Source organism: Stomoxys calcitrans, chromosome 5, assembly GCF_963082655.1.
Source record: "Stomoxys calcitrans chromosome 5, idStoCalc2.1, whole genome shotgun sequence".
Taxonomy (NCBI): domain Eukaryota; kingdom Metazoa; phylum Arthropoda; class Insecta; order Diptera; family Muscidae; genus Stomoxys; species Stomoxys calcitrans.
The window spans coordinates 139,015,238-139,042,866 of record NC_081556.1 but is presented as its reverse complement, the minus strand read 5'-3'; the positions used below and the strand labels follow the sequence as shown (position 1 = coordinate 139,042,866).

Here is a 27,629-nt window from a genome sequence, read left to right as displayed (position 1 = left end):
TTAGTCCTTTGGACCGGAACGAGCTTGCTCACAAAACAACCCCTATTAGGGCACTGAAACCATTTCTAGACGTCCGATCATGAGCGTAAAAAGGCCTCTGGGGAATGGGTCACTCTACAATATTTGAAAAGTTAATACTTTTCTTTCTGAGTTCATTTTCTTCTTTTTCTAATTATATATATTACCATTATTTGGAGGCCACCGTAGCGCAGAGGTTAGCATGTCCGACTATGACGCAGAACGCATGGGTTCGAATCTTGGCGAGACCATCAGAAAAAATGTTCAGCGGTGGTTTTCCATGTAAAACTATACCATGTAAAACTTCTTTCCAAAGAGGTGTCGCACTGCGGCACGCCGTTCGGACTCAGCTATAAAAAGGAGGCCCCTTATCATTGAGCTTAAACTTGAATGGGATGCACTCATTGATATGTGAGAAGTTTGCCCCTATTCCTTAGTGGAATGTTCATGGGCAAAATTTGCATTTACCATTATTACGTAAGCTAAAACATTCGCCTTCTAAGTTCTAATAATTAAATTGAATTTTTTAGTTTTGTTTTTTTCAATTTGTTGGCCTGTTAGGGCCAGTATCATTCTTCTAATAATGAAACGTGCCAATGTATCGTAGTTTGCTATAATATCGTGTTGAAATTCATACAAAATTACTTTACAAAATTTATAGCATATTTTTAGGCGCATCATATTCACATACGAGATTAGGCGTTGTTTGAATTCAAGTGGTGCATAATGTGTTAAGGTGTGGTGAATATATCAATGTGTATGGTGATGTTGTGTATAGTTAAGAATTGGGTGGGTTACTAAAGCAATGTGTGGAGAGGTTTTCGATAACGGTACAATGTTTAACGGCTTTTTTCACAAAACTCAATGAAGCCTTCAAATAGGTTTATATGACAGTTCTATAAAGAAATCTGTCAAATAAACCTATCTCAAATTTATATTAAGTTTTGTGAAGAATAACGGTGTAAGTATTTAAATGTGATTTTGCTCATTGTTTAAATATTTGTTTGGTATTCTTTCTTTCTTTTTAGTGAACAAACATGCAAACACTGACACTACTTCATGGGTTTTTTTAAGATTTTAACTGAAAAACCAAGTTTAACTGAAACTGAACTGTTAACTATCTGCTAAGTGGTATATGGCAAGGAACGGTTTTAAATGGCCTACAAATTATAGATTGCCAACAAATTGGAAATATAAAAGTAGAACTAAATGAAAACAATTTGTTATAAGAAAACTTCGCGGTAATAATAACTCTGGGGTTTGAAAACAATTGGTTTAAATGAAAAATAAGGCGAATCTAAATAAGATACCTTATCTCGATTGAAACTAAAGGATCATGTTATGGTAAATGTTTTTAAAATTAAGCTTTTATGAATATTGTATTTCACCTAATTTAAATGACTTTTTCTAAAAATATAATTTCAACAAAAATAAATAAAATTTTGATGAATTTATCTGTGACAGTCAATCTTCGACAAGTTTTTTTTAACGAAAACAAATGTCTGCGCTATATATCCTATGACAATCAAATTCGACAAAAATTTTTATGAAAATCAATTTTCGACGAAAATTTCTATGAAAATATAATTTTGACGGAATTTTCTTTGAAAATCAAATTTTGGCAAAATTTTCTATAAAAATCGCTTTTAAGAAAATGTTCTATAAAACTCAAATGTTAACTCAATACTCGATAAAATTTTCGCTGAAAAGAAATTTGATAACATTTTCTATGAGAATCAATTTTTAAGAGATTTTCAATGAAAAAAAAAAACAAACTTTGACAAAATTTTCAATAAAATAAGATTGTGACAAAATTTTCTTTAAAAATATAATATTGTCGAATTTTTTAACGAAAAACAAACTTTCAAACATTCTATGAAAATCAAATTTTTTTGTTAAGGGAATAGTTTTAACGAAATTTTATATAAAAAACAAGTTTTACCTAAATTTTCTTAGAAAATCAAATTTCGACGAGATTTTTCTATGAAATTTTCTAAAAATGAATCTAAAATTTTCGAAATTTCTATTAAAATTAACTTTTGACTGCATTTTTTATGAACATTAAATTACCAAAATCCTGCAGTGAATCTAAAAGAAACTTATTATCGACCAAATTTTATATGATCATATTTTGTGCAACTTTTATTAAAAGATAATATTTCAACGAGATTTCAAATGAAAACCAAAATTCGACGAGATTTCCTGAAAAAGATTTCATGAAAAGCAAATTTCGACGAAATTTCCTATGAAAATTAAATTTCGACGAGATTATGTCGAAATTTTGACGAAATTTTCTATGAAACAAATTTCGACGAAACTTTCTCAAATTTTAAAGCATTTTTTTTTTTCAAAATTCAATTCCGACGTAATTTTCTATTAAAATCAAATTTCGACGAGATTTTCTATGAATATCAAATTTTAAAGAAATCTTCTTTCAAAGTTCAATTCCGACGTAATTTTCAATGAAAATCAAAAAATTCGACGAAATTTTCTATGAAAATCAGATATTGATACAATTTTCTATGAAAGTCAAATTTTGACGAAATTTTCTAATTTCAAAGAAATGACGAGAATGAAAATAAAATTTCGACGAAAATTTCTATGAAAACCAAATTTTGAAAGAATTTTTAATGAAATTAAATTTCGACGTAAATTTGTATGAACATCAAATCAGTTTCTACCAAAATTGATCTCGACGATATTTTTAATCAAATGAAATTTCGACGAGATTTCCTATGAAAATTAAATTTCGACGAGATTTCCTGTGAAAATTAAATTTCGACAAGATTTTATAAAATAATCAAATTTTGACGAAATTTTCCATAAAAATCAAATTTTGACCATATTTCCTTAAAAATCTTATTTCGACGAAATTTTCTATGAAAATCCAATTTCGAAAGAATTTTCTATTAAAATCAAATTTTCTATGAAAATTAAATTTCGACGTGATTTTATGAAAGACAAATTTCGACAAGATTTCCTATGAAAATAAAACATTCATTGGGATTTCGTATCACACTCAGATCAAAATCAAAATTTTCCATAAAAATAAAATTTCGACAAAATTTTTTATGAAATTTAAATTTTCTTTAAAATCTAACTTCGACGAAATTTTCCATGAAAATCTAATTTCGAAGGAATTTTCTATAAAAATCATATTTTATCGAGATTTTCTTTGGAAATAAAATTTCGACGATACTTTTTTGACAAAAAAAAGTTCGAGAAAATTTTCTTCAAACTATCCGATTTGACAAAATTTTCTTTAAAAAACATTTAAAATTTAGAAGACTTTTTTTGGCGAGTTTGATTTGATTTTGACGAGTTATTCTGTGAAATTAAAATTTCGACAAAATTTTCTATGAAAAATCCATTATTATAAAATTTCCCTGTGAAAATCCATTCGTTGAAATTTTCTACGAAAATCAATTTCGAACAAATTTTCATTCAAAATAAAATTTAGACGAAATTTTTTTGAAAATCTAATTTTGTCGCAATTTTCGATGTAAGTCAAATTTTGACAATTATTGTAAATGTAAACTTTTTATAAATTTGTATGTAAATCCAATTGCGAGGGGATTTCCAAGTTTCGATGACATTCCTATCAATTCTAATTTCGACGAGTTTCCTATGAAAACCAAATTTCCACAAAATTTTCTATAGAAATCAAATTTTTTGTGAGATTTTTCTATGAAATTCTTCAAAGTTCTTTTTTTCTACGAAATGTGGCAATTTTGTACCTTTTCTTTTGTGTATTTACATTGAACATAAAATACCTTAAAACTTAACAGAAACAATGAACAAATTAACGAATTTTAACCTAAAGTACAGTACAGAAAGTCGGAATGAGACAACAAGCAGAAATGAAACCGCAACCGTTAAACCGAAACAAAGAGGAATATTACATTGGACTAAGATTTTTTTCCAATAAACAAAAACCAAAAGGACTTGAACTTAACGAACCTAAAATGTATTTCACATGGGATTTCAGTTTTTCGTTTAAATTACAAACAATTCTGTTTTTTTTTTCTCAGTTATTACAAAACCAGTGCAGAGCTAGAACTTAACAAAACATTTAAAAAAGATTCATGAAAAATATTAGGTTTGTTAAAAAAGAGCGGAAAATCTAACTTAAACCTTTTTTCTTTTCAATATAGAAAAATATTTAATAAGGAAATCAAAGGTTAGTTGGAGTTGGTTAAGTAGTAAAGGTTAAGTGGGTTAAGTTTGATTTTTTTTTTTATAAATATACAGAATTAAAATAAGTAAAGCTTCAAAGAAATCCAAAAAAGCTTAAGAAGAATTTTAAACAAATGTTTACCAGGACTAACTTACCGTTCGATGGAGCTAACATTGCCAGTGCGCTCAGAGAACTCTTTGATTTCCTCATTCGATTTAATGTTATTGAGCAAAGTTTCACCATGTTTGGCTGCTGCCAAGATTTCATCCTGAAAATAAGGGAAAAAAGAAATAAATATTTACTCCTGATATGGCAGATATATTAAAACAAGTAAAAGCGTGCTAAGTTCCGCTGGGTCGAATCTTGTATACCCTCGACCATGGATCGCATTTGTCGAGTTCTTTTCCCGGTATCTCTTTTTAGACAAACAAATGATACAGGAAAAAAATTGCTATGCTATTGGAGCTATATCAAGTTATGGTCCGATTCGGACCATAAGTGAATTAAATGTTGGAGACTATAGTTCTGTCAAATCGAATAAGAATTGGGCCCTTTTGGGGCTCAAGAAGTAAAAAAGGAAGATCGGTTTATAGGGACGCTGTATCAGGCTAAATACTGCTTCAGACCATATTTGGCACGTATGTTGAAAGCCACGGGATAAGCCGTTGTACAAAATTTCAGCAAAATCGGACAATAACTGCGCCCTCTAGAGGCTCAAGAAGTCAAGATCCCAGATCGGTGTATATGCCAGCTATATCAGGTTATGGACCGATTTAAACCATATTTAGCACAGTTGGTGGAAGTCATAGCGAAACACGTCATGCTAAATTTCAACCAAATCGGATAAAAATTGAGCCCTCTAGTGGCTCAAGAAGTCAAGATTCAAGAACGGCTTATATGCCAGCTATATCAGGTTATGAACCGATTTGAAACATGCTTATCACAGTTGTTGGAAGTCACCACAAAACAGGTCATACAAAATTTTAGCAAAATTGGATAAGAATTGCGGCTCAAAAAGTCAAGAATCCAGATCGGTTTACATGGCAGCTATATCAGGTTATGGACCGATTTGAACCATACTTAGTACGGTTGTTAGAATTGATGACAACACACGTCACGCAAAATTTCAGCAAAATCAGATAAGAATTGCGCTATCTAGAGGTTCAAGAAGTCAAGATTCAAGAAAGGTTATATGGCAGCTATTTCTGGTTATGGACCATATCTAGCCCAATTATTGGAAATCATGCCAGACCAACATATCCAAAATTTTAGCCAAATCGAATAAGAATTGCACCCTTTAGAGGTTCCAGAAGTCAAATCGGGAGATAGATTTATAAGGCGGCTATATCAGGTTATAGATTGATTTAGACTATACTTGTTGTTGGGAGTCATACTACAACACTACGTGCAAAATTTCAGCAAAATCTGACAAGAAATGTGCCTTCTAGTGGCTCAAGAAGTCAAGATTCAAGATCGGTTCATATGACAGCTATATCAGATTATGAAGCAATTTGAACCATACTTAGCACAGTTGTTGGAAGTCATACCTATACACGTCATGCAAAATTTCAAACAAATCAGTTAATAAATGCGTCCTCAAAGGCTAAAGTAGTCAAGACCCCAGATCGGTTAATATGACAGCTATATGAGATTATACACCGATTTTGACCGTACATAGCACAATTGTTGGAAATTATAACAGAGCACCTCGTGCAAAATTTCAGCCAAATCGGATGAGCATTGCGCCCTCTATTGGCTCAAGAATTTAAGATCCAAGATCGATTTGTATGGCAGCTATATCAAAACATGGACCGATATGACCCATTTACAATCCCAAACGACCTACACTAATAAAAAGTATTTGTGCAAAATTTCAAGCGCCTAGCTCTACTCCTTCGAAAGTTAGCGTGCTTTCGACTGACAGATGGACGGACAGACGGACGTACATGGCTAGATCGACTTAAAATGTCATGACGATCAAGAATATATATACTTTATGGGGTCTTCGACGCATATTTCGAGGCGTTACAAACAGAATGACGAAATTACTATACCCCCATCCTATGGTGGAGGGCATAAAAAAACTTCCGAAACCACTAGCTTTCTGTCATCGATGAATTGCAGAACGATCCGTAAGACAAATGTCAATACTTTGGCAGAAAGCTTTTAAAGATTGGATTAGTAAGCTATGGCGCCATCTATGGCATAGCTTTTGAGTTAAAATACAAATGAATTATATTCAGTTGTGAAGAAGCGAAAAAAACTACAAAATGTCAACATAATCCAAATCTTTAAGATAAAAACAAGTAAAAAGGCTTTAAGTTCGGCCAGGCCGAACTTCGGATACTTACCACCTCGGGTATATAAGTAAACCACCTTTCGTCATTATCCGGTGAATAATGCATAATGTATTCCCCCATAGCAGCTTTATCGAAATATGGTCCGATTTGGACAAAATTCGACACGGATATTGAGAGGTCTAATAAGTACAAGTCATTGTTAAATTTTGTGGAACAAAATATTGGTCTTTTAGGTAGCCATATCCAAATATGTACGACAGGGATGTCGAAAACCCTAACATAAGTCACTAAGATTGGTCTATATGGCAGCTATATATAAAACTGAACCGATCTGGGCCAAATTAAAGAGGGCAGTCGAAGGGCCTAACACAACTCCCTGTCCCAAATTTCGGCGAAATCTGACAGTTAATGCGCGTTTTATGGGTCCAAAACCTTAAAACAAGAGATCGGTCTATATGGCAGCTATATCCAAATCTGGACCGATTTGGCTAAATTGCAGAAAGTTTATGAAGAGCCTAGCGATACTCATTGTCTCAAATTTCGGCGAAATCGGACAATAAATGCGCTTTTTATGGGTCTAAATCCCTAAATCGAGAGATCGGTCTATATGGCAGCTATATATGAAACTGAACCTATCTGGACCAAATTGAAGAGGGCTGTCGGAGATCCTAACACAACTCACTGTCCCAAATTTCGGCGAAATCGGACAATAAATGGGCTTTTTATGGGTCTAAAACCCTAAATCGAGAGATCGGTCTATATGGCAGCTATATGCAAATCTGAACCGATCTGGGCCTAATTGAAGAGGGCTGTCGAAGGACCTAACACAACTCCCTGTCCCAAATTTCGGCGAAATCGGTCAATATAAATGCGCCTTTTATGGGCCTAAAACCTTATACCGAGAGATCGATCTATATGGCAGCTATATCCAAATCTGGACCGACCTGTGCCATATTGCAAAAAGATGTCGAGGAGCCTTACTTAACTCACTGTCCCACATTTTGGCGATATCGGACAATAAATGCGCCTTTAATGGGCCCAAAATCTTATATCGAGAAATCGATCTATATGACAGCTATATGCAAATCTATACCGATCTGGGCCAAATTGCAAAAAGATGTCAAGGGACCTAACGCAACTCACTGTCCCAAATTTCAGCAAAACCGGATAATAAATGTGACTTTTATGTGCCAAAGAACCGAAATCGGCTGATCGGTGTATATGGCAGCTATATCCAAATCTGGACCGATCTGGACCAAATTGAAGAAAGATATCACTCTCCCAAATTTCAACAAACTCGGATAATAAATATGGCTTTTATGGGCCTAAGACCCTGAATCGGCGGACTATATCAAGATATAGTCCGATATAGCCCATCTTCAAACTTAACCTGTTTATGGATAAAAAAAATATTGTGCAAAGTTTCAGCTCAATATCTCTATTTTTAAAGACTGTAGCGTGGTTTCAACAGACAGAGGGACGGACATGGCTAGATCATCTTAGATTTTTACGCTGATCAAGAATATATATACACTTCATAGGGTCGAAAATGGATATTTCGATGTGTTGCAAACGGAATGACAAAATGAATATACCCCCATCCATCGGTGGTGGGTATAAAAATTAAATGTGAAAATGCGTCTTTTATAGAATGTTTCTTGTTGCTTACTAAACAAGCGAGGTTTTTATACTTGAACTCAAAATTAAAAGCCGACTTATTCAATGTTAGGTCTGTTCGCGAACTTTTCCAGTAAAATTTTTAGGAGAGTAAACACAGCCTCTACTCTCTTTTGCTATTTATTTGAGTTAAGCAGCTGGTTTTTATAAAACAGCTGTTCGATGCTGCTGGGGAAATATCCTCCAGTAGAAATTTGCAAGCTCTCAACTACCAAACATCAAAATTTTGCTCGCTTTCATGCACTCTCCTGCTCTCTTTTGCTGGCAAATAAAGTAAGCGAGCGACTTCCTGAGCACGCGGACACACATATGATTATAGACAGCTTGATTATATTGGGTTGCCCAAAAAGTAATTGCGGATTTGCATTTTTAATAAAACTTAGAATGAACTTTAATCAAATATACTTTTTTACACTTTTTTTCTAAAGCAAGCTAAAAGTAACAGCTGATAACTGACAGAAGAAAGAATGCAATTACAGAGTCACAAGCTGTGAAAAAATTTGTCAACGCCGACTATATGAAAAATCCGCAATTACTTTTTGGGCAACGCAATATTAAGTATGATTGTTTAGCATTATGTCAATATTGTCCACTAGATGTCCTCTTAAAATGTGTCAATCAATGTATACGCCATCCGTAAAAGCTTTTTGTTAAACTGTTACAGAACTCCCCTCTTTTTCTGCATCTCACAGAGACCTTACCTTCAATCTTTGATAATCCGCCCCTTGATCGTCCAAAAGCTTTTGTGTCGCCTCTACTGAGTTGGGAAATTCTGTATCATGTATGGCTTGTATAAATATATCCAATTCGGCAGAAACTTGATGGGTTAGGCTAGAAAACTTTTCCAGGGACTAGAATTTAGAAAAAAATTAAAAAGTTTTTAGTAATAACCACTTTTTTGTTGCTCTTCTCTACTTACTATTCTTTGTTGTATCCATTCATGATGGGAGTATATTAAGCTACCACCCATGTCTGTCGTCAATTGTGACTGTTCTATGTACTCGTGGAGATCACTTAATGCCGAACATATGACTAAACGAAAACGATATTCATCTTTGGAAAATTTCGTACTAACTTCTGAGATGGCCTTTTGAAAGAGACCAGATGGCCTTAAAACATAGACCACATGAATAATGCCGGGAAAATAGATCTGCAATAAAAAAAAAACAAAGGTTAAGTAGGGAAAAAATATTTCCGCAAAATTTTGTTTTTAATGAAATATTTTATAAAAATTTTAAATTTTAACAAATTTTGGTGTGAAAATCAAAAAAATTATGTGCAAGTCCGGTTTGTATAGAAAATTTCGCTCAAACTTGATTTTTATACAAAATATCGTAAACGACAGATCAGCCCTCTCGTGGGAATCAAACCCACTGGTTGTTGTTGTTGTAGCAGTTAGTTATACACTGAGGCGGCAGCCCTTGCCGATGAAGAAGTCCATCGGGTCAATCCGGTACATACAACCGGCTGCCATGGGGTTGGGATTGGGATTGTTGTTGTAGCAGTTTGTTGTGTTTTATATTTCGTTTGATTGATTCTGTTGTGTGTCAAGATCCAGGAACTCTGCGACTAAGATAGGGTGAGTCCTGAGGGATCTGGGTCTGAGTCGAGTGGGTCTGGCTGGCAGGGGAGTTAAACAGGTGACGTGTGGTCCCTGGTCACAATCGCGACATATATCTTGCACGTCGGCATCAATCCTTGCTCTGTAGGAATTGAGGCGGCTGCATTTGCCGGATCGTAATTGAGCCAGAACTACTCTGGTTTGCCGGGGCAGGACAATTTCATCAGGTGCAATGGGAGACGGTCGTTCTCAAAGAACTACATTCACCCGGTAGCTATATACCGCATCTGCTACCGTATCTGCATGAATGTTGCATAGGCCCGCTGCAAATGTCAATGTAGCCCTGAACTTCGCGCTAAAGATCATGTAGATCTACCTTAAGGCTTCTGGGCGGTGGATATCTATCCACAAGAAGATGATTTAGATGGTCTCTGCGATAACAGCCCAAAAGGTATTGCTAAGACAGCATGATGTAGACCTTCGCACTGGTAGGATCTTTGTCTCCTGATGGAGGTGGTCCACATGAGAACTGAGGAGACAGCCCGTCGCAGTTCGAAGGGCAACATTTTGACAGATCTGACTATGACCATAATGGCGCTGCACAGCTTACCACAGACCGACCAATTGCTTTGAAGTGGTCAACAAGGTGTATGTGTAAGAGCTGTCAAATGTGTAAGAGCTGTCAAATGTGACGCTTAGTATTTTGGGACACTTGATGGTCGGAATCATTTCTCCATCGACCATCACAGTCAGCTGGGTATTCACCTCACGCATATTTGTAGTGAACAATGTGGCTGAAGATTTCTTGCAGGGAAATATGAGGCAAGTTCGTTTAGGTAGACGTTCAACCTATCGCAGATGTCATCAATGGGTGGGAGGCCACGATTGTACAATCGTCCACATATGATACGGAATCTATGCCGTCTGGGGGGGAATGGAGGATAGTTAGAGGTTAAACAGTGCCGGAGATCTCACCCTACCTTGAGTAACTCCCTGTTTCACTCTACGGTGCTTCGTTTTCTTATCCCCAAATTCCACAAATGACTGGCGACCACACAGATAATTCGCGACCCAGCGTTTCAGGCCTGGCTGGAGGGACGTAATGGCGATGTCCTCAAATAGTTTGGCATGACTGACCGTGTCGAATGCCTTCGATAAGCTCAGTGCCACGAGGACCGTCAAATAACATGGCCTGGGCCGATTGAAGCCTCGGCAAATGTGTGCGGTGATGGAATGCAAAGCAGTTGTTGTGCTGATACTTGGCGAATGGAAATTTTCCTACGAGGCTAGGGAGGAGTAGTCCCTCAAGCGTTGTTGTTTTTGTTGCAGCCACATTTTCATGTGGAGGTGGCGATCCTCATCAAGCTTCTTTAGGTAAGGAAACTCGTTCCGGTCCAAAGGACCAATCGCCGTGGGAACTGTGTGGTCGTTGTTTATTTAAATGCGCCAATAACCCACCTTGTCATATGGAGCATCATATGCAACCAGTATTTCAACAAAAGCCGATCCCGCCCGGCCTTTCACTGAGACTCTTCCCTCGATACCGCTGATGGTCCAAGACTGTCGTTGCAGCTACTTCGTATAGAGTATTCCACTATCAGCAACCTGTGGATGAGCCCGGTAGTATGCAGCTAAGCTTCTCGTGACAGCAATGAACACCACACAGATGGGACCTTAATGTTCCAAACGGTATGGTGCTCACAGCTATCCTATGCCGGGCCCCCCTCAAGTGTCCTGGCTACTGGTGAGAGAAGGATTCGGTCTGTACGACTCCCCCTTACTCGGGTCCTTTCCATGCCTCAGTAGCCTCTGCTCATTTTCCAGACATCGGGTACTATAAAAGTGTTCAAGGACAGGTTGAGGATAGTTGTAGGGTACTCGACTTCCGATCCTTCAGCATCAGTGTAGAGATTCCGTCGTGGCTCAGCGCCTTAGATGACCTCGGTTCGGGGACCACGGATAAAGAGAATAGCTCTCCTCCCAGCCCTGTCACTCTCGGGATGCTTAATAAATTGACGGTTGAACAACCTGACGCATTTCTTTGAATCAGTCACAGTTATGATGCCAAAATTGACTGAGGTCCTGTCATCCCTTCTACCAGGGTTCGAGAGTGTCTTAACAGTAGACCACAGCTTGCCTAAACCGGTATCTAAGTAACATTGCTCCAAGTGATCCGGCCACAAATTTCGCTTATGTTCGTTGACTATATTGTTAATTTGCAGATTCAGCTCGCTGATTCTGGGATTAGTGGGGTCCGGCAACAAATCCCATCACGCTCGTCTGCGAGTGCCAATGCCTGCGCCGGAAAATTGGGCCGCACTTGGGGTATTCGACCAGCGGGCGCCGGTGGCGTTAATGATGTCTCGAAATTTCCTCTCGGCAACTAGCACAGTTGACTGACTTCATAAACTTTGACCGCCCAACGTTTATCAATTAGAAGAATGTGGATTGGGTCGGCTTCAGAGAGTACACCAGTGGTGATTGGTGTATTCTCTAAAGCCGACCCAATTGACCTTCTTCTTATAAGTTTATAAAGTCAGGTGGTCGGTCGATGGTGAGAATTATCGGGAGAGGGACTGATCCCAAAGAAATGACGTCTTGCCAGGGCATGCCACTCAGGAGGTCAGGGGATGCAATGTAAATGTCTGGCGAGCTGCTGCACCTCCTCGTAATCCTAGTGAGGGGATCCTCATTCACCGTGCAAAACGTGGAGCTTTCAATCTGCTCTGCCAAAGCTATGTCCCACTGGTCGTCTCCTAGGGGAGAATGCCATGAAATGTGATGCACTTTAAAGTCCGCTAGAACCAGACGATTATGACCAGACAGTAGCCCACTTATGTCAGGCTTGAAAGCTTGGCCATTAACTGGGTAACAACTACCAACCGGCGGTATGTACACGTTGTATAGCTCTATCTCGGCAATATCGGATCTGACTGCTATCCCCATGCACTCCATGTAGGGGTCACTAGCGCCAGGTGCAGGCAAGATGGGTCTATACTCACGAAGGCAAATCCCCCACCTCCATTCCTTGAGCGATCCTTACGTTGTATCTGTGACAACTGTGGTAGCTGCAGGTGTTGGTCAGCTTTGTCTCCTAGATAGCTGCAACCAATTTGTTCTTGCGACTCATAAAATCCACAATCTCGTCGATCTTGCCACGGAGACCGTTGCATTTAAATTGCAAACATGATACACTTCCCGGCACTGGCCTAGAGCTGGCAAAATATCGATGGCACTATCGATATTTTATTTTCTATCTGAACATCGATAAATATTTTCCTTTCGATACTATCGGAAAAGTCTTTTTTTTTTGCACGATACTGAATGTATTTTTTAAATACATTTCACCTATAGGGGGCGCGATTTTCATCCGATTGAGCTATAATCCTTTGCAATGATATCTCCAACTGATTTATTAAATTTGGTTTTATAGGGTCGGGCATTGATATTGGTTCTACATAAATCGATCTCCTTATATATATTTCTCATATTCGTTTAAAATATAGGTGATGAATTATAAACGATAGAGGTCGGGGGGATCATATAGTCCAACGATGAGGACGCAGAAGGTGACGACGCTTGTGACCCACTGTCTATGTTCGCGCATCACCTTGCAATATATTCAGTAATCCCGTAGTGATGTAAGGCCAGAGCAAGATCGGAAATGTACTCACTCCATGCACCGGCTACACCTCAACGACACCGAACGATGATGGAGGGGGTCCTGGCAAACCGAACAGAACCAGGGACCGGGGTTATTTTCAATCCCTGCACGGACGAGAAGCGTGCGGAGAAGACACTCCGATTCGGCTGAAATCGTTTTGGTATGACTTCGAACAACTGTTTCAAGTATGGTTTAAATCAGTTCATATCGTGATATAGCTGTCATACAAATCGATCTCCCGATTAGACTTCTTGAGCCTCTGGAGGGCGCAATTGTTATCCAATTTCGTTGAAATGTTATGAATGGTATGACTTCCAACAATAGTGCCGAGTATGATCTAAATCTGTCTATAACCTGATATAGCCGCCATATAAACCGATCTCCCGATTAGACTTATTGAGCTTCTAGAGGGCGGAATTCTTATCCGATTTGGCTGAAATTTTGCACATATCTTTTTGCTATGACCAACAACTGTGTCTAAATCAGACCATATCCTGACAGAGCTGCCATATAAACCGGTCTCCTGATTTGACTTCTTGAGTGCTATACGGCGCAATTCTTATCCAATTTGGCTGAAATTTTGCATATGACGTTCTCCAACAACTGTGGTAAGTATGATCTAAGTCGGTTCATAACCTGATATAGCTGCCATATAAACCGATCTCCCAATTTGAAATTCTGAGCCTCTTTCTTCAATGAACTTGACATATGCGATCCATGGTGGAGGGTATATAAGATTCGGCCCGGCCGACCTTAACACGCTTTTACTTGTTATCTCTAGGATGGACACAATGGGCCTGAGGTCCGTAGTAACAAGCGGGACGGACACTCCTCTCGCACGTTTGGATCAATCCCAGTGAGAATAGTGGTGGCATCATAATTTTTTATCCCTTACTTGAGCTACGATGTTGCTGTATTTGTAGTCACATTTGCCTGTGGAGGTGACGATCCTCGTCAAGGTCGTTCCGATCTATGTGAGCATGCTACCGCAACTTGTGGACGCGATCAGTAGGTCCCCGCTAAGTTTCTCATGGTGACAAAGAATGCCTGATTAAAGTTTCTTGCCTTGTTGCAGCAGTGTATTGTACACCGAGGCCCTTGCCGATGAAGAATTCCATTGGGTCAATCCGGTATGTATTGACCCGTCTGCCATGGGATTGGGGTGCCTGCCTTGGAATCATTCTGTGTCGTTTGCTTGAATACTTATTATGGCCTTTTGCTGTAGAATCATTTCGGGTCTTTGCTCGAATCCTTATTAAGGCCTATTGCCGTAGAATCCGTCTGAGTGCCAGACGCCGTATTAATCAAGGTCTCTTTCCGTTGTATTCGTCCGTGATTCGACATACCTAATGTAAATGGGTATAAGTTACATCCCAATACATCTAGTTTGGAGTGCTTCCTAAGACCTCCAGCATTAGAATCCTTCCCTCAATCCAAATCGGTACAAAGAACCTTCCCTCTGTCCGCTTCCAAAAAATTTGTTGTCTGGGTCTTCATTTTTAACTCCATTTGGAGTGTTTTACTTACTGATATTCTTTGTAGTACTGTTTTCACCGAATTCCATTTATCCTTTCGACGATCTATAATCAAATGAAAGCCCAAATCGGCATCTTGTAGTCTGCAGAGAAGAACAAGAAGAAGACAATAGACAGATTATTTGGACTCCCCATTTTCCCCCTTCACAATTTCTACTTACGATGGCACTGATGTTAAATACAAAATAAGCTTCTGATAATCAACCTCCTCCAAAGTATTAAAATTATTATTATCGGGAAATATGATAAGAGGACAACCCTCCTGGGAACGACCACCTGTCAAAAAACAAGAGGAGATAACATGAAATCAAAGATAACTTCACTCACCTTCAACCACTTACCTGTTATAATGGCATGTTGTGGATGTAATAGATCCGCAACATCTCCTATATTCAAGACACCCTCACTGCTCATGGTGGCCGGGGCAATGTGTTCCAGCAGAGAATTCACACTGCCGGAGACGTGACGCAAAATGCCTGGCAATGCCTCAGCGGCATAGGAGATGGTCTGGGAGTTTATGGACGAATTGGAATTGGTGCTGATGACGGATTGTTGCTGTAGCATAGACACCGCTGCGCCACCGTTATGTTTGGGAGTTGTGGTTGCCGATGCACTGCCTCCTCCAGCCGGGCCACTATTACTGCAGTTATTGTTGTGGATGACAGATTGCTGGAGCACGGTCTGTATGGAGGTGTTACTAGTTGTGGAACATTGTGATTCTAACATCTGATGGTTGATGATCTGCTGAAGTTGGGGATTTGAGTGTCGTTGCTGCTGCTGTGTCGATGTCATAACAACTGCTGTTGCTGTTGCCTGAGATCCAATCGCTATGGAGTCACCATCATTATCTGCAATGATGGAAAACAGAAAGAAACAAAGATGAAAAAAAAAACAACAACTCGTGCAGCATGAGAATGTTGGAAGAATTGTAATGATAACTGCCTGCTTTGCCAACAATGCCACATAATGTGGTGGCTCCGGCATTGCCATATAATTTCATGATGATTACAAAAACAGTTCCATAATGCAATGAAGTCTCTGCAATTCAAATGCAACACCTCCCCTCCTCCTCCTCCTCCCTAATCACAGTGACAACTGCCTTAGACAAATTTTTTTTTTTTTTTTGAAATGTTTGTGCAGCAGCCTTAACAAAATGCCGCACTATTTGCTTGTTGTCTGTCTGCCTACATCCACCCAGTCAGTCAGCAATTGGGTCGCAATGGATTATGCGGAAAATGGATTTTCCTTTAAGACAACTGTTGCACAGCTCAAAGAAAAGAAGGCCGATAGCTAAATAGATAGACGACGGTCAGCCACAATACAATTCTTAAGAACTTTGTACTCGGCCAAAGATAATGATGAACGGCCTGCTAATTGTCGTTCCAATTGATGGTATGGAAAATGCAGAATGGAATGGATAAACATGAACATTAGCAATGATTATCTTAACAGAGAGCAAAAGAATATAAAAGGAAAAAAAATAATTTATTAATAGACATAAAATTTGCAACAAAATTTTACTACAAATAAAAATTTTACAAAAAAAAATATTGACAAAATTTTTTGGAAAAATAAAATTTTGACAAATTTTGCCCATGAACATTCCACTGAGGAACAGGGGCAAACTTCTCACATATCAATGAGTGCAGTCCGATTCAAGTTTAAACTCAATGATAAGGGGCCTCCTTTTTATAGCCGAGTCCGAACGGCGTGCCGCAGTGCGACACCACTTTGGAGAGAAGTTTTACATGGCATGGTACCTCACAAATGTTGCCAGCATTAAAAGGGGAAAATCACCGCTGAAAATTTTTTCTGATGGTTTCGCCAGAATTCGAACCCAGGCGTTCAGCGTCGTAGGGGGACATACTAATCTCTGCGCTACGGTGGCATCCTATATATATATATATTTGGCCTATAGGCTATATAATTGATTGATAACGGAAGCGGGGTGGACCCTCCCCCTTATCCCAAAAGCAATACCCAAAAATTAAAGGGGTCCGATCGGAACAGTATGGGGCTCATATAAAAGGTATTCGGGTGTAGAGTAAGATTTTGAAATTAAAAATTGGATCCAGGTACCAAGGAGGCCACCCCGACCCCAAAACCCCTTCTAATAGGCATATTGGCTGATTATGACAATATGGGAGTTAAATGAAAGGTAACGGGAAAAGATTATGAATATGGTCTGAAATGAGCAATACACTATATAATTGGTTGATAACGGAAGTGGATGGACCCTCCCCCTTATGCCAAAAGCAACACCTTCAAGTACCCAGGAGGCCGCCCTACCCCCAAACATACAAATTTTCCCATGAACATTCCATCAAGGAACAGGAGATACTGCTATCATACCAAGAAATGCAGTCCTATTCAAGTTTTAGCTCAATGATATGGAGCCTCCTTTTTTTGTGCCCACCTTTCGTCATAATCCGGTGAGAAATGCAAAATTTATGCTCCAATAGCAGCTTTATATAAATTTGATACAGATATTGAGTGGTCTATTAAGTACAAGTCATTGTTCGATTTTGTAGAACAAAATATTGGTTCTTTTGGTAGCCATATCCAAATATAGGATGATCTGAACCATATTCGACACTGATGTCGAAAAGTCACTGTGTCAAATTTCAGGGAAATCGGGTTATAAATTCTTATATGTGGGCAAGATTTTAAATCGAGAGATCGATTAATATGACAGCTATATCCAAATCTGAACCGATCTGGGCCAAAATGAAGATGGCTGACAAAGCGCCTAACACAACTCACTGATCCAAATTTCGGCGAAATCGGACAATAAGTGTGCCTCTAATGTCTATATGGCAGCTATATCCACATCTGGACTGATCTGGGCCAAATTGTAGAAAGATATTGAACGGCCTTACACAACTCACTGTCGCAAATATCGGCGACGTCAGACAATAAATGCGCCTTTTATGGGCCCAAAACATTAAATCGGGAGAACGGTCTATATGGTAGCTACATCCAAATCTGGACCAGATTGAAGACGAATGTCGAAAGGCTTATCACAACTCGCTGTCCCAAATTTCGGCGACATCGGACAAAAATTGCGCCTCTTATGGACCCAAGTCCTTAAATCGAGAGATCGGTCTATATGGCAGCTATATCCAAATCTGGACCGATCTGAGCCAAATTGAAGACGAATGTTGAAGGGCCTAACACCACTCACTGTCCCAAATTTCGGTGAAATCGGACAATAAGTGCCCCTTTTATGGGCCCAAAACCTTAAATCGAGAGATCGCTATATCCATTCTGGACCAATGCGTGCCATATTGCAGAAAGATATCGAGGGGCCTAACACAACTCACTGTCCCAAATTTCGGTGAAATCCGACAAGCGGGATTTTTCACTTAACCGTGTTAGTTATGCGGTTTCGACTGTATCTGTTTTATGGCTAAGGGTTTCAGGGACGCCTCATCTCACAAACTACCCCTAAATCACACATATATAACGACTATAGCACTATGTAGCTCAATGTGGTTTTTGAGAAAAGATCTAATAGCCGCTTTTGGTGCAAAGGGATGGGTGGTGCGATTTAAGCGAAATTTTGTGTGCACTCATGTAGTACCCTTAAAATAAAAATGTGGTATCCAAATTTCGAATAGGGGTCCTTGGGGGACCGTCCCACCCTAAAACCTACCTAACATATATTTATACCAATCACGACAATATGGGACTTAAATGAAAGGTATTTGGGATAAGAAAACGTATCTGATATCCAATTGTCGGATCAAGTGCTAGGGGAACCACCTCAACCCCCAAAACACCCCTAAATTTGACATATTTACCGACCATGGCAATATGGGACTCAAATGAAAGGTATTTACGAGTAGAATACGAATCTAAAATCCAAATGTGGGATCACGTTTCTGGGGGTCCACCCCTTTCCCAAAACACCTCTCAAAAAGGACTTATTTACTGATCATGGCAATATGGGGCTTAAATAAAAGGTATTTAAGTATAGAATTCGAATCTGATATCCAATTATGGGACCAAGTGTTTGGGGGGCCGCCTCTCCCCAAAAACGTCCTCCAAAGGGGACACATTTACGACCATAGCCACATGGGGATCATATGAAAGGTCTTTGGGAGTAAAGCATGAATATGATATCAATATTCGGGAAGAGTGTCTATGGGGCCACCCCACCCCCACAACACCACCCAACCCCCAAAACACCCCTAAATCGGACATATTTACCGATCATGGCAATATGGGACTCAAATGAAAGGTATTTGCAAGTAGAATACGAATCTGATATCCAAATATGGGACCAAGTGTTTGGGGGGCCGGCACTCCCCAAAAACACAAGTATTTGCTGACCATTGCAATATGAGGCTCAAATAAGAGGGTTTTTAGAGTGAAACACGAATCCGATATATATTTTTAAGGCCAACTCACTGAGTAGCCGCCCATCCTCCAGAAACACCCCCAAGCCGGTCATGTTTGCCGACTATGGAAATATGGGGCTCAAATTAAAGGTATTTGGGAGTAGACCATGTATCCGTTATCAACATTAGGGACCAACTGTCTAGGGAACGTCCCACCACCATAACAACCCCCAAATATAACGTATTTGCTCACCAAGACAATTTGGGTCTTAAAGAGAGTTGAACTAAATATTTATAGTTTTTTATAGTTTTTAGGGACAATACCCCAAACCGGACATATTTCCAGACTTTTGCAATAAGGAGTTTAAATGAGATTAGAAAACGAATTTGATATCCAATTTTGAGGCCAATGGCAATATGGGGTTAAAGTAAAAGATATATAGATATATGAGAATAGAGCACGTTACTGATATATTTTCCAGGCTTGGGAATTTTCCAATTGCCAAAACACCCAAAAATCGGGCATATTTGCCGACCATGTCAATGTGGAGCTTAAGTGATAGGTATTGGCGGGAAGAGCAAGAATTGATACCCACTTTCGGGCCCAATTTTCTGGCGTGTACCCCTTTCCCAAAATACCCCACAAACATCAATTTTTTAGTGACCATCGCAATATGGGGCTCAAATAAAGGTATTTGGGAGTGGAATACGAATTTGATATCCAAATGTAGGCCAATGTATTTAGGGCATTACCCCTTCCCCAAACCACCCCCCAAAGGGTAAACATTTTTCGATCATGCCAATATGTGGCTCAAATGAAAGGCATTTGAGATTAGAAAACGAATTTGATAACCTATTTTGGGGCCATGTGTTTGGGGGACGCCTCATCCTGTAAACTCCCCTAAACCAATGGCAATATGGGGTTAAAATAAATGGTATTTGAAAGAAGAGCACGATACTTATATTTTTCAGGGCCAAGTGCCTCGAGAACCACCTCACTCCCGAAAACACCCTAAATCAAATATCATGACAATATCGAGCTGAAATAAAGTATTGGTTGCCCAAAAAGTAATTGCGGATTTTTCATATAGTCGGCGTTGACAAATTTTTTCACAGCTTGTGACTCTGTAATTGCATTCTTTCTTCTGTCAGTTATCAGCTGTGACTTTTAGCTTGCTTTAGAAATAAAGTGTAAAAAAAGTATATTTGATTAAAGTTCATTCTAAGTTTTATTAAAAATGCATTTACTTTCTTTTAAAAAATCCGGAATTACTTTTTGGGCAACCCAATATTTTAAGAATAGAGTACACCTTACATCCAAACTTAAATTCGTAGACCAATAACGATCATATGGTATTCAGATATAGGCACTTATATTGTTAAACTGTTAGTCAAGCGATATACTAATTTTGTAGGATGGTATTTCACTAAAAGCTCTTTAATTGTCGAAAATTAATATTCCAAGGAAAATTTTGTTCCATATAAAGTAAAGAAGGCGCAGCGGAGCGGGCCCAGGTCAGCTAGTTTTCTATAAAAAAAATATTTTCTATAGAAAAAAATTTGCTATTCTATAGAAATGTTTATAAATTTACTATTTTCTGTTCAGTAATGCCTCTAAAATAAAAGATGTTAAGTTCCAGTTAGTGTGACCAAAATAACTGGAACAGTTACTGAAACGTATATGAAAGAACCCAAGGCTTGGAAAAACAAAGCAGACCATATCGCCAACGCATGCCAGAGATAAAATAAGGAATGGGGAAAACACTTGTCATTTAGGGGCAACTGTAAAACTGTGTAAAATAAAAAAACGGCACCACAAGAACAACCACTGGCGACTCAGGGGGGCTATAACAGTGGCATTCATTTTCGCTGTTTAGGAGCACCTACCTCCATAGGCATTCATGCTATTCATATGCATTTAGAAAAAAAATCACTGCTGTGTTTTTCTTCTTCTTCTTCTTCTTTTGAAATGTGGTAAACAATGTAAACAGATAATAAACAATTTCTCCATAGCACCATAACCACCAACTCCACCACTTGTTCTTCTGTTTCTAATATTACCATTTCTCTGCATTTTTTTTACAGCAATTACTCTGAGCTCTATTCAACTGAATGTTATTCATTCATGGAATGCTATGGAAGAAGCCACTTGAAAGCAGCAATCAAAGGTGGACCAATGGTGTTGTATGCTCCATACACACAGAGACCTAATGAAACCTGAGTAAAACCATTCACCTTTAAGTGCTCTTCAAATACTACTCTAGTGCCACATATCATAATAAGGAGTGCAATACAACAGAATGGGATGGAGGCCAGTGATTATGAGAAAAGTTTGGGTGAAGAAATATGAAATTCGGAACTAATTTTGATGGACCTCGGCTGATGTTTTCAGATGGGTTATTAAACAATCCGTATCAAATTTCGAGCAAATATGTTCAAACTGTAATAACTATGGTTGACAAATTACAAAATTTTTGCGAACTACGCAAAATCTGACAAAGCTGTATCTAATTCTGAACCGATTTCGAGCAAACTTCTCAGACAATGTGGTAGTCGTCGAGGAAAGTGTTTTACAAAATTTTGGCAAGACTGGTCAAACAATACGCTTGCAGTGGCTCTTGGAATGAAAATCGGGCGATATACATATATGAAAGCTATATCTAAATCAGGGCCGATTTCTATGAAATTCGCCAGTAATGGTGAGAGTCATAAGAAAATCCTTCCTGCTAAACTTCGAGAGAATCGGTTAAAAAATGAGCACTTTAGTGCAACATTTCTCAAAATCAGACGAACATATATATGGGAGCTACACCTAAATTTGAACCGATTTCGAGCAAATTTCTCAAATGCTTTGGCAATGGTCGATTAAAGCATTTTGCAAAATGTTGGCAAGATGGGTCAATAAATGCGCTTGCTGTGACTCCAGAAGTTAAAATCGGGCGATATACATATATGAAAGCTATATCTAAATGTAAACCGATTTCTATGAAATTCACCAGTAATGATGTCAAGGGTCATAAGAAAATCCTTCCTGTCAAATTTCGAGAGAATTGGTTAACAAATGACCATTTCATTGCAATATTACTGCAAATCGGATGAACATATATATGGGAGCTATATCTAAATCTGAACCGATTTCGAGCAAACTTTACATACATTAAGGAAGTCATCAAGGAAAGCGTTGTACGAAGTTTTGGGAAGATAGGTCAATAAATGCGATTGCAGTGGCTCTGGGAGTGAAAATCGGGCGATTAAATATATATGGGACCTATTGGGTTGCCCAAAAAGTAATTGCGGATTTTTCATATAGTCGGCGTTGACAAATTTCTTCACAGCTTGTGACTCTGTAATTGCATTCTTTCTTCTGTCAGTTATCAGCTGTTACTTTTAGCTTGCTTTAGAAAAAAGTGTAAAAAAGTATATTTGATTAAAGTTCATTCTGAGTTTTATTAAAAATGCATTTACTTTCTTTTAAAAATCCGCAATTACTTTTTGGGCAACCCAATATTTCTAAATCTGAACCGATTTCTATGAAATTCACCAGTAAAGTCAAGGGTCATAAGAAAATCCTACATGCCAAATTTCGAGAGAATCGGTTAACAAATGACATTTTATTGCATTATTACTGTAAATCTGACGAACAGCTATATAGGAGCTATATCCAAATCTAACCCGATTTTTTCCAATTTCAATAGGCATCGTCTCTAGGCCGAAAAACATGTCTATACCAAATTTTAAGACGATCGGATGAAAACTGCGACCTGTACTTTGTACACAAATTAACATGGACAGACAGACAGACTGACGGACGTAGCTAAATCGAATCAGAAAGTGATTCTGGGTCGATCTGAAGACTTATCAATGGGTCTACCTCTCTTCCTTCTGGATGTTTACAAACAAATGGACTAAGTTATAATACCTTGTAGCACAGTAGTGGTAGGGTATAAAAACAAATTTATGGCGATAAGTCTGCTACTTTTAACAGCAAGTGCGTTTTTTTTATCAAAGTCAATAAAATCAACTTTTCTTCGCCTAATGGTATTTAGAAAATATTTTTTATTGTGTTTTATAAACATTTTTAAAATTTTTTTTTCCAAAATTTTTTTATTTTTTTTTATTTTTAACAAATTTTTTTTTAATTTTACAACAATTTTTTTTTTAAATAATTTTTTTTTTAAATTACTACGCTAGTAGAAATGCTCTAAATAATGAGTATATGAAATTTTATCAAAATCGGACATGGGAGTCGAGGGTCAGGCGTTAATTGGTTAATAACTCTCTCCATAGGGTTCATATTTGGACAACGTCCGGCTGACAATATAGACAATTTTTTCCTATCATTTCTTTACTGCAGGTTTTTGGGGTACTTACACTTAAAGTGATATTCAAAAAAATTGGGGGGATGATCTTGACAACAGTCGGTACACAAAATCAACAACGCGCGTTTACAGAATCAACACCGTATAATGTCAATAATTTTAACAACACATGTTTATTATAGTGACATCATTGATGCACGATTGTGCAATGTCTGTTTATCAGGATGGCGCCAGAAATAGCATCATATGATCAAGAACATCTATACTAAAGTCTATCACTAACGAAAGGCTTAGTAACGCTTGGGAAACAAATGCAAATTTTCTCATGAACATGAACAGGGGCAAATTTCTCACATATCAATGAGTGAAGTCCGATTCAAGTTTAAGCTCAATGATAAGGGGCCTCATTTTTATAGCCGAGTCCGAACGGCGTGCCGGAGTGCGATACCTCTTTTGAGGAGAAGTTTTTAGGTTGTACAGTACCTCACAAGTGTCGCCATCATTAGGAGGGTAGAACTACCGCTGACAATTTTATGATAATCTCCCCAGGATTCGAACCCAGGCCTTCAGCGTTGTAGGCGGACATGCTAACCTCTGCGCTACAGTGGCCTCCGACGCTTGGGAAGCAGCAGAATGTTTTGTAGTGGCATCAACAAGATATTAGAGTTTAAGTGTAACATCATATATCGAAAACTTGGGTTCTCATTTTGCGGAGTTTTGATTTCATTTAAATGCTTCAGAACAATTTTCCGATCTAACTTCATTAGCCTTTACAGACCGCAATTATTATCAGATTTGGCTGAAATTAAGACTTTCAACAACTGCGCCAGGTATAGTCCAAATTGGTTTATAACCTGGTATAGCTCCCATATAAACCGATCTTCCCATTAGAATTTGTTGGCCCTCTAGAGCGCGCAATTCTTATCTAATTTGACTGAAATTTTCCACGTAGCGTTTTTATATGACTTCCAACAGCTGCGCCTGACTCCCAACAACTGCGCCAGGTATGGTCTGGTTTGGTTAATAACCTGATATAACTCCCATATAAACCGTTCTCCCGATTAGACTTCTTGAGCCTCTAGAGGGCGCAATTCTTATCGAATTTGGCTAAAATTTTGCACGTGGTGTTTTGTTATGTTTTTCAACAACAGTGCCGAGTGTGGTCAAAATCGAACCATAACCTGATATAGCCACCATATAAACCGATCTCTCGATTTGACTTTATGATCCTCTAGAGGGCGCAATTCTTGTCCGATTTGGCTGAAATTTTGCATGTGGAGTTTTGTTATGTCTTCCAACAACTCTGCCGAGTATGGTAAAATTTGGTCTATAACCTGATATAGCTGCCGTATAAACAGATCTCTCATATAAACCGATCTCCCGACTAGACTTCTTCAGCCTCTAGAGGGCGCAATTCTTATCCGATTTGGATTAAATTTCGCACGTAGCGTTCTATTATGACTTCTTACAACTGCGCCAGGCATGATCCAAATTGGTCCATAACCTGATATAGCTGCCATACAATCCGATCTCCCGATTTGCCTTTTTGAGCCTCTATTTGGCACTATTTTTAACCGATTTGGCTTAAATTTCGCACGTTGAGTTCTGCTATGTCTTCTAACAGCTATGCTAGGCATGGTCCAAATTGGTCAATAATCTGATATTGCTGCCATATAAACCGATATCCAAATTTAATTTCTAGAGCCTCTAGAAAGCGCCATTTCCACCCGTTTTGGCAGAAATTTTGCAGGTAATGTTTTGCTATGTCTTCCAACAACTATGTCGAGCATGATGAGACCCCTTATAAACCGATCGCTGATCTTGAATTTTTGAGCCTGTAGAGCGCGTAATTATTATCCAAATTGGCTAAAATTTTGAAAGTGCTATTTTCTTATGACTTCTTTTTGATTTTAATGTACCCACTGTGCAATACAATCGCTGTGAAGGGGAGTAAGTGAATGGTTATGTGAGTAGAGTAGATGCAAGTACCTACATCTGATGTTGCACATGATGGTATTATGGCCGATTATGGGAGATGATGTTGTAGTACACTTTGCTTGACTATTTTTACAACATAATACATATGTATATCTTATTCCCTTCGTTCTGGTTTCGGTGAATGTTTTACTTGTCTCTTTTTTTCGTTTAAGGTTGTATACGTTACGCATTGTGAAACAAAAAAAAAAACATAAAATATAATGATGCGGCCCTTAACCAAAATTGGGTGGTAATAGGGATTAGAGAAGAGGGAACACAGGGGACCACTTAATACTATTCGCCCCAATTGGCCTACAATCACAAATGTTGTGGTTTGACTATTCGTCTTAGGCAGGTAATGCAGCTAAAAGATAAACTCGAAGAAAAGTGTCGCAAGGGAATGCCTAAAGAAATAAAATAAAAAAAAAAATTTTTTTCCTAATTGTAATTTAAAATTTGTTTTTTAAGGATTTTGTCAAAATTTTTATAAATTTCATTTTTATTCATTTCAGAACTGAAAAAAAACTTCCACCGATTTATATAAAATTTTCAACAGGTGCTTATTCTTGTGCCATAGTTATGTAAAAAATTCATAAAAAAATTTTGATCCCTGGATTCCGAGAAAAGGACATAACACGTTTGTGTAACTTAGGTTTTCGGCTTTTACATTTTTGATGTAAAAAATTTTTCAAAATTTTATTTTTCTAAAAAAGTTTTGAATTATTTTTTCGCAGAGAATTTTTTCAAAATTGTATTTTATCAACAATATGATTTTTATAGAAATTGTTTTTTTTTTATTTTTTTCTTGGGTGTATTTTATGTTGAAGCGCCGTTGCAGTTGTACCCTATTTGTTGTATGGTGTTGACCTATATTTACAAAGACCCATACCCAAGAATTCCTAGTAAATATTTATATCCAAGCAAAGCAAGCATACTATGGTTAAGTTGTTCATTCTTCCATTCATTGCATTCGCTACTCATTTCTTGGTCTGTCCGTCCATCCCTCCGTCTGCCATTCTTTCAATTTAGTCCGTTCATTCACATGTAAAGTCGCATGATTGCTTCTAAATGCACCACTAAATGGTAAAAAAAAAGAATAAAACAAATAAATTACACAAAGAATACCAAAGAAGTCTAAATAAAAAACAATTAATAATAAACAAGGGATACAAATTAGTTGGGTTTCTGTAGACATATATAGACTCTCGGACCATAAATCAAGTATTGGAATTAAAAAAAAAAGAAGAATAAGATTTACAAAGCCCCGTAAGAGGCATTATTCGCAAATCCATTTAAAAAAAATACAATAATTTCCGGCCAAGTGACCCAAATGGAAATAAAAAAACAATTATTGAAAATTTTAAAAAATTCACCAAAAGATAAATAAATAAAAGATAAATTAAAAAATAATAAATAAAGAAAGTATGGAAATAAAAAGGCAAAGCGCAGCACAAACATTGCCACCAACTAATATTACAGTTCTCTATATATTGGGTTGCCCAAAAAGTAATTGCGGATTTTTCATATAGTCGGCGTTGACACATTTTTTCACAGCTTGTGACTCTGTAATTGCATTCTTTCTTCTGTCAGTTATCAGCTGTTACTTTTAGCTTGCTTTAGAAAAAAAGTGTAAAAAAAGTATATTTGATTAAAGTTCATTCTAAGTTTTATTAAAAATGCATTTACTTTCTTTTAAAAAATCCGCAATTACCTTTTGGGCAACCCAATAGTTGTATAACAGTTTGAAAAGTGTTATATTGTTATACATAAGTATAATAAAATTAATTAATTGGCCTCTAAGATTGGTTGTATAACAGTTTTAAATTGGAACACTATTTTAAATGAGTGCAACAAAAATATATAATAAACTTTTGTGATCGTCAAAGGGAGTGAAGAGTCATAATAAATCATAATAAACCGTAATACTACAGTTGTATAACAGTTTGAAAAGTGTTATACTGTTACACATGAATATAATAAATATATATAATGGACTTTTCAGGTTACCACTGAAATGGAAAATGCGTCAACAGTACTATATAATATTATAATAACAAC

The 27,629-nt window shown here is 37.7% G+C and overlaps 1 protein-coding gene and 1 long non-coding RNA gene across 14 annotated transcripts in view; one reads left to right on the top strand and one right to left on the bottom strand.

Annotated features, from left to right (window-relative positions):
- The window catches only part of LOC131998119 (uncharacterized), a 31,261-nt gene extending 9,486 nt beyond the window's left edge, over nucleotides 1-21,775 (top strand). Inside the window, exon 2 of the long non-coding RNA XR_009398582.1 lies at nucleotides 21,361-21,775. This is a non-coding gene — a long non-coding RNA (uncharacterized LOC131998119). The remainder of the gene's footprint in view (nucleotides 1-21,360) is intronic.
- LOC106089108 (guanine nucleotide exchange factor DBS) overlaps nucleotides 1-27,629 on the bottom strand; it is a 352,997-nt gene that overhangs the window by 235,627 nt on the left and 89,741 nt on the right. For all 13 annotated transcript variants that reach the window (XR_009398579.1, XR_009398580.1, XM_059370338.1 and 10 more), the window contains 6 exons: nucleotides 15,274-15,780; nucleotides 15,094-15,208; nucleotides 14,925-15,015; nucleotides 9,092-9,322; nucleotides 8,874-9,023; nucleotides 4,351-4,463 (listed from right to left, as the gene is read on the bottom strand). Coding sequence is in view for 11 of the 13 variants with exons in the window: in XM_059370338.1 (XP_059226321.1) it covers nucleotides 4,351-4,463; nucleotides 8,874-9,023; nucleotides 9,092-9,322; nucleotides 14,925-15,015; nucleotides 15,094-15,208; nucleotides 15,274-15,780 (1,207 nt within the window). In the remaining 2 variants the exon portion in view is untranslated. The remainder of the gene's footprint in view (nucleotides 1-4,350; nucleotides 4,464-8,873; nucleotides 9,024-9,091; nucleotides 9,323-14,924; nucleotides 15,016-15,093; nucleotides 15,209-15,273; nucleotides 15,781-27,629) is intronic.